General features: G+C 45.0%; 1 protein-coding gene across 3 annotated transcripts in view; it reads left to right on the forward strand.

Annotated features, from left to right (window-relative positions):
• Window positions 1-5,519: 5,519 nt before the first annotated feature.
• The window catches only part of GALM (galactose mutarotase), a 112,860-nt gene continuing 104,971 nt past the window's right edge, over window positions 5,520-13,408 (forward strand). For all 3 annotated transcript variants that reach the window (XM_023216309.2, XM_023216308.3, XM_023216307.1), the window contains exon 1: window positions 5,520-5,954. In XM_023216309.2, coding sequence (XP_023072077.1) covers window positions 5,765-5,954 — 190 coding nt within the window. In that variant the 5' untranslated portion in view covers window positions 5,520-5,764. The remainder of the gene's footprint in view (window positions 5,955-13,408) is intronic.

A 13,408-nucleotide genomic window follows, 5' to 3' on the forward strand; every position in this document is an offset into this window, starting at 1 on the left:
TACCCATGGTCCCAACTACTTGGGAGGCTGAGGCAGGAGGATTACTTGAGCCCAGGAGATTGAGGATGCAGTGAGCCATGTTCGTGCCACTGCATGCCAGCCTGGGTTACAGAGCAAGACCCTGTCTCAAAAAATAAATTAATTAAAATAAATAAAAAAGGGGGCCAGGTGCGGGGACTCACGTCTGTAATCCCAGCACTTTGAGAGGCCGAGGCAGGCAGATCACAAGGTCAGGAGTTCGAGACCAACCTGGCCAAGAGGGTGAACTCTGTCTCTACAAAAAATACAAAAGATCAGCCAGGCATGGTGGCTTGCGCCTGTAATCCCAGTTACTCAGGAGGCTGAGGCAGGAGAATCGCTTGAACCCAGGAGGTAGAGGTTGCGGTGAGTGGAGATCACAGCATTGTACTCCAGTCTGGGCACAGAGCAAGATTCTGTCTCCAAAAAATAATTAATTAATTAAAAATATGTAAGTCTGGCCAGGCACGGTGGCTCACGCCTGTAATCCCAGCACTTTGGGAGGCCAAGGTGGGTGGATCACCTGAGGTCACGAGCTCGAGACAAGCCTGGCCAACATGGTAAAACCCCATCTCTATTAAAAATACAACAATCAGCTGGGCATGGTGGCATGTGCCTGTAGTCACAGCTACCTGAGTGGCTGAGGCAGGAGAATCACTTGAACCTGGCAGGTAGAGGTTGCAGTGAACCAAAATCACACCACTGCCCTCCAGCCAGGGCAACAGAATGAGACTCTGTCTCAAAAAAATATATATCTATATATATGTAAGTCAAAATATTGAGTCAGAGAGCCAATAGTTGAGTAAGCAACAACAAAAATGTACTCATGGAAAAATAAGGAATGATCTAAGACAGTGGCTACTGAGAGCCCATTAAGGAGAACCCACGATAAACAATGTTGGAGTTTAGAGAAATGACAAAGAGAACAGGAGTGTGGTAACGGACCAATGTGACTGGAGAGAATCTTTTCCAGGGATTTTTTTTTTTTTTTTTTTTTTTTTTTTTGAGATGGAGTCTGGCGTTGTCTCCCAGGCTGGAGTGCAGTGGCCGGATCTCAGCTCACTGCAAGCTCCGCCTCCCGGGTTTACACCATTCTCCTGCCTCAGCCTCCGGAGTAGCTGGGACTACAGGCGCCTGCCACCTTGCCCGGCTAGTTTTTTGTATTTTTAGTAGAGACAGGGTTTCACCGTGTTAGCCAGGATGGTCTCGATCTCCTGACCTCGTGATCCGCCCGTCTCGGCCTCCCAAAGTGCTGGGATTACAGGCTTGAGCCACCGCGCCCGGCCCAGGGATTTTTATAGACAAACTGTGACTCAGTTTGGTTATTATAACTCAGGGAATTTTCTCTGCCTAGCATCTTGTCAATAGCTTAGAACGGCGGGACGCGGTGGCTCAAGCCTGTAATCCCAGCACTTTGGGAGGCCGAGACGGGCGGATCACGAGGTCAGGAGATCGAGACCATCCTGGCTAACATGGTGAAACCCCGTCTCTACTAAAAAATACAAAAAACTATCCGGGCGACGAGGCGGGCGCCTGTAGTCCCAGCTACTCGGGAGGCTGAGGCAGGAGAATGGTGTAAACCCGGGAGGCGGAGCTTGCAGTGAGCTGAGAACCGGCCACTGCACTCCAGCCTGGGCGGCAGAGCGAGACTCCATCTCAGAAAAAAAAAAAAAAAAAAAAAAATAGCTTAGAACTTCATATTGTTTTTATTTTTATTTTATTTTTTGAGACAGGGTGTTGCTCTGTCACCTCAGCTGGAGTGCAGTGGTGTGATCACAGCTCACTACAGCTTCAACCTCCCAGGCCTAAGCAGTTCTCCAGCCTCAGCCTTCTAAGTAGTTGGGACCAGAGGAGCCTACTACCACACCCAGCTAATTTTTTTTTGAGACAGAGTTTCACCTTTGTTGCCCAGGCTGGAGTGCTATGGCATGATCTAGGTTCACTGCAACCTCTGCCTTCTGGTTTCACGCGATTCTCCTGCCTCAGCCTCCCAAGTAGCTGGGATTACAGGTGCCTGCCACCATGCCCAGCTAATTTTTGTATTTTTAGTAGACACAGGGTTTTACCATGATGGTCAGGCTGGTCTCGAACTCCTGACCTCATGATTCACCTGCATCGGCCTCCCAAAGTGCTGGACTTAACAGTTATGAGCCACCATGCCCAGCCTAACTATTTTTTTTTTTAACTTTTAGCAGAGATGAGGTCTCGCTATGTTGCCCACTCCTGGGCTCAAGCGATTCTCCTGCCTTGGCCTCCCAAAGTGCTGGGATTACAGATGTGAGCCACCGTACCCAGCCCAGAATGTTTTTATGAAAGCATGGTCTGATGCCTCCCAGGAACAACACACCCTGCCATTTCTGTGTTGAATGAGGAGGTGGTGGCAGTGTCCAAGGGTTCAGATTTCCTTATGCCTGGCTCCCCAGGCACTCAGTTTTGGGAACTTACCTCTATCTGATAAGAGACAGATATTGGTTGGACACAATGACTCATGCCTGTAATCCCAGCACTTTGGGAGGCCGAGGCAGGTGGATCACCTGAGATCAGGAGTTTGAGACCAGCCTGACCAATATAGTGAAACCCCATCTCTACTAAAAATACAAAAATTAGCAGGGCATGGTGGTGGGCACCTGTAGTCCCAGCTACTCGGGAGGCTGAGACAAGAGAATTGCTTAAACCCAGGAGGTGGAGGTTTCAGTGAGCCGAGATCATGCCACTGCACTCCAGCCTGGGCAACAGAGTGAGACTCCCTCTCAAAAAACAAACAAACAAACAAACAAAAAAACCCAGAAAAAACCCAGAACTTATTCTTCACCAGCCCACCCTGACACCTCCCTTTCTAGTTAGAAGAAATGCTATCTACTTTAAGTAATTCTCCTTTTACATAAATGCCATAATCCCTTCTCCCTTTACCTTATAATCTCATCCTCAGGCCCTTACCCCAAAATAAAAATAAATACCTCCTGAAATTTGACAGTGCTTCATTTTCCAGATTACTACCTTACATCTGACTTCCCTGCAGATGGAGAATTTCTCCTAGATTAAGGCTTTTTTTTTTTTTTAAGTGCACAGATATTCCTTTAGAGTTTCACTGTGGGATGAAAATGGGATATTAGGGTGAGGAAAAATCCAGGTTTGTGCCTGACAGTTGATTCAAGCACAAGGTAATCCTATTTGCAACAATATGTTAGTTAAACCCTTCAAAGGAAAATGAAATTGAGAAAGGTACTCCTTACATTTTTTTTTTGGAAATGGAGCCTCGCTCTGTCACCCAGGCTGGCGTGCAGTGGCACAATGTCAGCTCACTGCAACCTCCACCTCCCGGGTTCAGGCAACTCTCCTGTCTCAGCCTCCCGAGTAGCTGGGACTACAGGCACATGCCACCACACCTGGATAGTTTTTTTTATTTTTAGTGGAGACAGGATTTCACCATATTGGTCACGCTGGTCTCAAACTCCTGACCTCAGGTGATCCACCCGCCTCTGCCTCCCAAAGTGCTAGAATTACAGGCGTGAGCCACTGCGCCCAGGCCTCTTTACATATTAGGGAGACATCATGGTACATTCATTTTCTACCAAATGGAGTAACAAGACCTTTCCTAGAGACATTTAGCATTGGGCATGCAAATGCATTTATTTCTTTCTGTAACAGCATGTGCTTGGCAGAACACTGAGAACTGGAGGTTGAGAAAAAAGAAAAAGGTGGTCTTCCTGCACAGAGAAGAGATTCTAAGACATCCTTGCTAACACAGCATTGCCAAAGGGCTTATGTGTGAATCAACCACAAAGTTAAGTGGCTGATGAAACTCAAGAGTTTATGAGAATTTCTGATGAAGCAGCACATAGGAGGGCCTGTTGGTTATTGTATGAGTGTGATGCAGTCTATAATTTGACTTGTTTGGGTCTTTTTATTATTATATGTTGAGCTCCATGGAAGCCTGTTGCAAGTCTTTTTTATTTTTCGATTGCTATCAGGATTCTTCTGCTTCATGATGGAGAATTGAGGCTTTATGGCAAGAATGCTAAATATTCCTTAAATTACAGACAGAAGAGGCTGAGAGATAGTTATTATGTTTCATTAGCATCTGATTCCAGGCACATAATCCCAATTCTCCTAATTTCCTAATCAAAGATGCATTTCATTTCTACACTCACCACAGTCTAGTTGGATACCCTCTGAAGTACCCAGGAACCAAGCCAAGAGCAGTATCAAGAAAAGATAGATGATTATGCAGATGGCTTGAGTAAAACTTGTCTTTAGGCTCCCAGTACCCTCCCACTTCCTAGGCTCAGTACTCCTCTAGAGTTGCCAGACTTAGCAAGGAAATACATAGGTGCCTGTATGTTATCTCATTAAGGCCCTTAATAGCTTTATTTTAATCCTTCTGCCATCAGAGCCTACTTTTTTGGGGAAAAAAAAATTTCAGATTAGTCATCAAACCTTAGAGCGATATTTCTCTAAATATGGTCCTAGATAATCTGCAGAAGAATAACTTGGGGAATATGAAAAATGCAGATTCCTGAGTTTCACCCTAGACTTTCAGAATTAGAAATTCCAGAGGTGGGCCTGGGAATAAGCATTTTAAATGTCCTCAGCTAATTCTGAGACACGATCAAGCAAGACAATTATTTAATGACCTTAGTGTCTTTCCTCTCCAATTGTACATACCTGAAGACTCCATCCTACTTGCAGAAAAGGAGATAACAAAGGTTCAGTACCTGGCATTTACAAAGACCTCAATAAATACTTGTTCCCTGAATCACTTCTTAAAGAAACTGTGGGATTCAGGAGCCAGAAAACACCCAAGGTCCCTTCCCAGTCCCCTGAAGTAAAGAGAGTCTGAGGCTGTCTCTAATCACCTCCGCACACTGAGGGGAAGGCCTAATCCATCTACCTGACTCTGTCTGGGCCAAGCTCCTGGAGGCTGGCACAGCTTTGGCTGTCAGGAGAGCCTTCTGGGTAGTGGCTCCAACAGAACCAAGTCCAGGACTTCATCCGTGGGACAAAAAGAATGGATCTTCAGTAAGTCTGTGTGCAGAGAAGACCAAAATGATTTACTTCATTTCTAAACTATGACTATACTTTTTTTTTTTTTTTTTTTTTTGTATTTTTAGTAGAGACGGAGTTTCACCGTGTTAGTCAGGATGGTCTCGATTCTCCTGACATCGTGATCCGCCCGCCTCGGCCTCCCAAAGTGCTGCGATTACAGGCGTGAGCCACCGCGCCCGGCCAACTACTACTGTACTTCTTGCCCCTTGTATCAAAGAGTTAAAATAGAATTTTCTCCCAAGATCGGTCTCACTGTAAGTCTGCTATCTATATTTTCCCGTTCTTCGTCTGATAGCCACCGACATTAATGACCAGCTCATTACATGTTGAGGTGTGGGGAGATGGAGGTAGAACACTGTCAACCCAGGATTCGAGTTTAGAAAGACTACAGGTCCCAAAATGCAATTTCACCTCCCAAAAACTACCATTCCCAACATGCAATGCAACCAGGGCGAGCCAAGGATAAGAACTGCAAGCGTGGCTGCAAAGTTTGCCTCTCGTTACCCTCAGGCAAAGGAATGATTTAGAAAGGCCCCAGGGGCTATTTTTTGCAGGAACGGTCACTCCCTAAATCCAGGCCAGGAAAGGGAGGAGTCTGAGCCGAGTCACGCCCCTGCTCCTATAAACTTGTGTGGCTTCTAGCTTAGCGAGCGCTGGAGTTTGAAGAGCGGGCAGTAGTTGCCCACGCCGAACTTTCCCTATGGCTTCGGTGACCAGAGCCGTGTTTGGAGAGCTGCCCTCGGGAGGAGGGACAGTGGAAAAGTTCCAGCTGCAGTCAGACCTCCTGAGAGTGGACATCATCTCCTGGGGCTGCACGATCACAGCCCTAGAGGTCAAAGACAGGCAGGGGAGAGCCTCAGACGTGGTGCTTGGCTTCGCCGAGTTGGAAGGTGGGTTGAACTCGGCAGGGGGCTGCGAGCAGGCCCCAGACCCACGCTACACACCTCCCGGATCTATCTGGCCACTTGCAATGAGAGGGACCAAGGGGGAAAATCGCCTAGCTTGGGACCGTCTGACTTGCAAGTGCATGCATCAGGCTAACAGAGGGCTGTGTGGCCATCCGGCGTTTGGGAAAAACTGTAATAAATAAGCTATGGGAGTTGGCCTCTGGTTATCCGTCAGGCTTTGCCCCAATTAACGTAAAAGGTCAGCTGATGGTGAGATACACTTCAGCGATCCTGGAGCGATCTTTGAACTGCCTGATCTTTGAACTGCCTGATCCCTTGAGAGGGCTGGAGAGGAAAGAGCAGGCAAGAGGGGGTGTGGCTCCCAGTGCTTCCCTTCTGAAGAAGGAAATTCAAATACTTGCCTCTTCTACTTCCTTCTTCCTTGAGCAGATTCTCTTTGAGGCCTGGTTGTCTCAGAAATGCTCCAGTAAGCTCAGTGGTTGCCTAGTACACCAGCTACCCAATAACCATTTAGGGAACAAAATAGACAAGACCAACTCAGTGTCTAGAGATCAGGTCTCCTACCAACTAGGATTGACTTTTATCCCAGAATCCATGGGCAGTTAGGATCAGGCATTAATTCATACATTTGAAAACTCTATTAATCCATTGACCCTCATTCAACAGGACAGACAAGGTCCCCACTCTTGTGGTTTGGCTGGGGAGATAGACTTTAACTCAATAATTGCATAAAGAAAGAATGACAATTGCAGCTTTAACTCAGTAATTGCATAAAGAATGACAATTGCAGCTTGACTGCAGCAAAGGAAAATGTACATCATGCTCTCTTAGCACCATGGTGTAACTAGACAGAAAATGAGGTGTGAAATAAAGCTGGCAAAGAGAAACTGAGAGTTAATACTCTCTGCTTAGTGGTTGGGGCATAGACAAATTCTGCTGGAGAGGAGGTTTGAGGTTTTCTTTTTGGTGTGTCGTTTTGTCTGTTTGGTTCTTCAGATCTGTGACGTGGCTCATGGTTACATGTTGGCCAGACAAGCCTGGCCAACATGGTGAAACCCTGTCTCTACTAAAAATACAAAAAAATTAGCTGAGCATGGTGGCACGTGCCTGTAATCCCAGCTAGTCAGGAGGCTGAGGCAGGAGAATCACTTGAACCCGGGAGGCGGAGGTTGTAGTGAGCCAAGATTGTGCCACTGCACTCCAGCGTGGGTGACAGAGTGAAACTCTTATCTTAAAAAACAGAGAGCAAATTTCAGATTCCTAAGGGAAAAAAACAAAACCCAGCTTTCTGTTGAACACCACTATGCCTGGCTAATGTTTTTGTAATTTTAGTAGAGATGGGGTTTTGCCATGTTGGCCAGGCTGCTGGCAGGCACCTGTAATCCCAGCTACTTGGGAGGCTGAGGCAGGAGAATCACTTCCGGGAGACGGAAGTTGCAGTGAACCGAGACTGCGCCACTGCACTCCAGCCTGGGCGACAGAGTGAGGCTCCATCTCAAAAAAATAAAAATATACTCTAACCTTTCCCTCTGCCTTTCTGTGTAACAGCTGACCATAAAGAAAGTAAGACTCTCATTCCAGAGGGGTCCTGCCCCATACCTGGGAGGAAGGAATGCTGCATGGGGAGGCCAAGAAAAATCTGAACACAGGCATTGCCAAGTTTCCCCACTCACTTTATTAGCAACAGATCTTACCTTTTTTGTCCAATCATATTTCTACATGGCTGTTCATGCTCCACTGGACCTAAGCATAAAAATGGATTGTTTTCCCTGTATCTGTGGGTCTTCATTCTGAAAGCTCCTTTGTCACATACAACTATAATCAAATAAATTTGTTTGGCTTTTTTATTTTTTAGAGGGGGAGTCTCACTCTGTCACCCAGGCTAGAGTACAGTAGTGCAATTATAGCTCACTTGCAGCCTCGAACTACTGGCCTCAAGCAATCCTCCCACTTCAGCCTCCCAAAGTGCTGGGATTACAGACATGAGCCACTGTGCCCAGCTGTTTTGCTTTTCTCTTGTTAACCATTGTTTGTTGTAGAGGTGTGGGCTGTGACTCTTGCAGGGGAGATATACAGCACTCTGTTACTATTTTGATGGTGTGATACTACATTTCTAGTGCATTAAAACCTATGTTAACAATAAACTGGTAACAGTGGTTGTTAAGAAAGGATCCTGGGTACCCAGGGTGCAGGGGGTGGGAAGGAGACTTAATTTTCACTGTATATTCTTTTAAAATGTCAGAGTATATAAACATATATAAACAAACAGAGGTAAATAATTTAAAGTAATAAGACTTGACAGAGGCCGGCATGGTGGCTCATGCCTGTAATCCTGGGAGCCCAAAGTGGGAGGATCGCTTGAGGCCAGGAGTTTGAGACCAGCCTGGGCAACATAGTGAGACGCTGTCTCTAAAATAAATAAATAAATAAATTTAAATTTAAAAAAATTTTTTTAAAGATTTGACAGAATAAGGGGCTATCTTGACATTACCATATCTCAAAAATGGTTTTGAGCCATGCGGAAGATCTGAGCATGAATAATTCCATGAGACATGGTCCTTTCGTAACTGCAGAGTTAGAGATGAACAATCTCCAATTTCCCAGACAGGTTATATAAACTGTTTGGATGACAGCCATAACCAGAGGTCAGAATGGTTCAGTTTCTCCCTGGGAAAATGAGATTTTTTTTCTTTCATGGAATTCTAAAGAAGAAAATTATATAAATTTTTAGTTATAGTAAGGGAGGAAACCACCCCTCATATTGTCTTATGCCCAGTTTCTACCTCCAAAGAAAGAAGAAGTAAAAACTAAAAGGCAGAAATGAAATCCGCAAGCAGCCAGCCTGGCATTGCACCCTGGACCTGGTAGTTAAAGATCGACCCCTGACCTAACCGGTTATGTTATCTATAGATTCCAGACATTGTATGGAAAAGTACTGTGAAAATCCCTGTCCTGTTGGGTTCTGTTCTGATTACCAGTGCGTGCAGCCCCCAGTCAGGTACCCCCAGCTTGCTCAATTGATCACGACCCTCTCACGTAGACCCCCTTAGAGTTGTAAGCCCTTAAAAGGGACAGGAATTGTTCATTCAGGGAGCTTGGCTTTTGAGACACAAGTCTGCTGAATAAAGCTCCTTCCTTCTTTAACCTGGTGTCTGAGGAATTTTGTCCTGCTACAACAGCCTAGAAAAATCAGTAATGCCTCCTATGAGTTTTTCTACCTTTTTTTGTATGGAAAAATGTTTTTTGCCGGGCACAGTGCCTCACCCCTGTAATCCCAGCACTTTGGGTGGGCAGATCACAAGGTCAAGAGATGGAGACCATCCTGGCCAACATGGTGAAACCCGTCTGTACTAAAAATACAAAAATTAGCTGGGCATGGTAGCGAATGCCTGTAATCCCAACTATTCGGGAGGCTGAGGCAGGAGAATCGCTTAAACCTGGGAGGCGGAGGTTGCAGTGAGCCGAGATTGTGTCACTGCACTTCAGCCTGGTGACAGAGCAAGACTTCGTCTCAAAAGAAAAAAAAAAAGAAAAGAAAAAAACTTTTTTTTTTAAGTGCAGGGCTGGTCTCAAAATCCTGACCTCAAGAGATCCGTCCACCTTAGCCTCCTAAAGTGCTGGGATTACAGGCGTGAACCACCATGACCAGCCTAAAAATGTTTTTCATTGGCATGTCCCACCTACAGTCATTATGATTTCTTTCAAAGCCTGTGCTGAGAATATTTGCTTATAAGCCACAGGTATAAACAACCTATGCATACAATCATTGAAATGCCTTCCTTTTCATGTTTCTCCCAGTTACCACCAAAGATCTGGCTATTAACTGCCATGAGAGGCATTAAGGAAAAAATAGGAAAAGTAAATTTAGTGCCTTTAGAAAACCTGGATTCAGAAGAGGGGATCAGGGAAAAAAAGGATCAGGTTAGAGGATGTAGTTTAATGTCACACATGACCAGGAGCACCCTGGTGGGAGCATTGAGAATTCCTGGTTTAAAGTTCTGCTTCCTTCCTTAAAGCTGTGTGACCCCGGGCAATTTATTTAAACGCTCCAGACCTATTTCCTCACGTGAAACAAATGGAATGTGATGATTTAATGAGCTATGGGCTGTGATATGTGTCTGACCATATCTGACCACATATTTGATATGTCTCTGACCAGAGTGAGCAATTAATAATTGTTATCCCCTTTCTTTCCTTTGCCCCCAAATACCATCTATCAGTCTACTAGACCTTTTTATTTCACTTAATTAACACTGCAAAAAATGGCATGGAGATTCATCTAGGACAGCAAGAAGCCACTAAAAAGTATATAAATTATCTGAGATTACTAAAGTGCTTTTTAATTAAAGTTAATTGTTTTCTTCATATAACCAAAGGATAAGTCATTCTGTGAATGGAGGTTTAGATTGAGAGTGGTGAGTAATTTTATTTCAGACTTTAGTGCATGCTGGCTAATTTTGGTCTGTCCGAGGTGGGTGTCATAGTTGTGGTCCTTGGGATGTTAGAGGAATGGCAAGGGCCATATCCCATGATTAAGCATTTATTAATTTATTCTCACCAGTGCCTTGCACAGGAAAAGGGACGAGCATTTCCTCTACTCTAAGTTCAGCAATTGTCTTGGTTAAATCAACATTCATGGCTTGACCCAGGAACTTGGAACATTTTCATGGAAAACAGTATTTTCTGCATTTCAAAACAGATTTTTAGCCATGCCTTATTCGGGATTTGGGGATTGTCACTTTTTGTAATTCTGATTTGATGTGAAAGCTTAGTAACAGTATTAGTCAATTTTCACACTGCTATAAAAGAACTGCCTGAGACTGGGTAATTTATAAAGAAAATAGGTTTAATTGACTTACAGTTCCTCATGGATAAGGAGACCTCAGGAAACTTACAATCATGGCAGAAGGCGAGGAGGAAGCTAGACAGATCTTATGTGGCAGTGGGAGAGCGAGAGAGACGGAAAGCAGGGGAAATTGCCACTTTTAACCCATCAGATCTCTTGAGAACTCACTGACTATGGCAAGAACAGCATGGGGGAACCGCCCCATGATCCAATTACCTCCACCAGGTGGGATTACAATTTGAGATGAGATTTGGGTGGGGGCACAAAGCCAAACCATATCAGTAACATTTGAAGGTAATATAAAATTTGTTCTAAAGGGTTTTTCAGAGACAGGATTTCTGCTGTGCTTAGAGTTTAATTCTTAAAAACTATTCCTCCAGGGGCAGAGTGGCTCTCACCTGTAATCCCAGCATTTTTAGAGGCCTAGGTGGGAGGATCACTTGAGCTCAGGAGTTCAAGACCAGCCTGGGCAACACGGGAACACTCTGTCTCTAGAAAAAATACAAAAAGTATATAGGTGTGGTAGTGCATGCCTGTAGTCCCAGCTATTTGGGAGGCTGAGGTGGGAGGATCACCTGAGCCTGGAGGTCAAGGCTGCCATGAGCCGTGATGGTACCACTGCACTCCAGCCTAGGTGACAGAGAAAGACCCTGTCTCAAAAAAACAAAAACAAAAAAACCCTGATAATTATGGGGGAAAAAACAAACAAACAAACAAAACAACTATTCCTCCAAACCGAGGAACTGGCCTGGCGAGTGCTGCTTATCTCTTTCACACGCATCCCTGTGAAGAGACCACCAAACAGGCTTTGTGTGAGCAATAAAGCTTTTTAGTCACCTGGGTGCAGGCAGGCTGAGTCCGAAAAGAGAGTCAGCAAAGGGAGATGGGGTGGGGCCGTTTTATAGGATTTGGGTAGGTAAAGAAAAATTACAGTCAAAGGGGGTTGTCCTCTGGTGGGCAGGAGTGGGGGTCACAAGGTGCTCAGGGGGGGAGCTTTTTGAGCCGGGATGAGCAAGGAGAAGGCATTTCACAAGGTACTGTCATCAGTTAAGGCAAGGACCGGGCCATTTTCACTTCTTTTGTGGTGGAATGTCGTCAGATAAGTCAGGAACAGGCCATTTAAATTTCACTTCTTTTGTGATTCTTCAGTTACTGCAGGCCATCTGGATGTGTATGTGCAGGTCACAGGGGATATGATGGCTTAGCTTGGGCTCAGAGGCCTGACATTCCTGTCTTCTTATATTAATAAGAAAAATAAAACAAAATTGTGTTGAAGTGTTGGGGGTGGCAAAAATTTTGGGGGTGGTGGTGGTATGCAGAGATAATGGGCCATGTTTCTCAGGGCTGCTTCAAGGGAGATTAGGGGCGGTGTGGGAACCTATAGTGGGAAAGATGAAGCTGAAGGACGATTTTGTGATAAGGGGTGATATTGTGGGGTTGTTAGAAGAAACGTTTGTCTTACAGAATTATTGGTGATGGCCTGGATATGGTTTTGTATGAATTGAAAAACTAAACGGAATAAAATAAGGAGAAAAACAGGTATTAAAGGACTAAGAATTGGAAGGACCCAGGACATCTAATTAGAGTGTCTAAGGAGGTTCAGCATAGCCCTGCCAGCAAAGATTATTTATTTGCTTTAAGAGGGAATTTAGAGTGGCGGTTTGGGATAGCACCAGGAGATATCAGCTGTGATGGCTTGGAGAAACAGTGTAAACCGGCAGTGTAAACAAAAGCAGGGCATTTATGAGTAGTTGAGAATGGTGAATAGGATTATGACTAGACAGAAGATAGTAGGGATGACAAGTTTTTTGTGGCGCAGTCCAAGTTGGTCTGGTGTCTGGAATGAGGCTGGGGCCTAAAAAAGGAGCTTCTATACAGGTGCTGTACCCTATAGCATTCCGAGGACAGGCCCGAATTCTGAGAAGGCAAGTGGTAAAAATATTGTCCAGTCCTTTTTAAGTTGGTGGCTGAGCTTGGTGAGGTGTGTTTTTAAAAGACCATTAGTCTGTTCTACCTTTCTTGAAGACTGAGGACTGTAAGGGATATGAAGGTTTCACTGAATACCAAGAGCCTGAGAAACTGCTTGGGTGATTTGACTAGTAAAGGCTGGTCCGTTATCAGACTGTATAGAGGTGGGAAGGCCAAACTGAGGAATTACATCTGACACAAGGGAAGAAATGACCACAGTGGCCTTCTCAGACCCTGTGGGAAAGGCCTCTACCCATCCAGTGAAAGCGTTTACCTAGACAAAGAGGTATTTTAGTTTTCTGACTAGGGGCATGTGAGTAAAGCCAATTTGCCAGTCCTGGGCAGGGGCAAATCCCCAAGCTTGATGTATAGGGAAGGGAGGGGGCCTGAACAATCCCTGAGGGGTAGGAGAATAGCAGATGGAACACTGAGAAGTGATTTCCTTGAGGATAGATTTCCACGATGGAAAGGAAATGAGAGGCTCTAAGAGACGGGCTAGCGGCTTGTAACCTACATGGAAGAGGTTATGAAATGACGACAGAATAGAATGGGCCTGTGAGGCTGGAATGAGATATTTTCCTTGGTCTAAGAACCATTTGCCTTCTGTGGGAAGAGATTCATA

The sequence above is a fragment of the Piliocolobus tephrosceles genome, chromosome 15 (assembly GCF_002776525.5).
Source record: "Piliocolobus tephrosceles isolate RC106 chromosome 15, ASM277652v3, whole genome shotgun sequence".
NCBI classification, from domain to species: Eukaryota; Metazoa; Chordata; class Mammalia; order Primates; family Cercopithecidae; genus Piliocolobus; species Piliocolobus tephrosceles.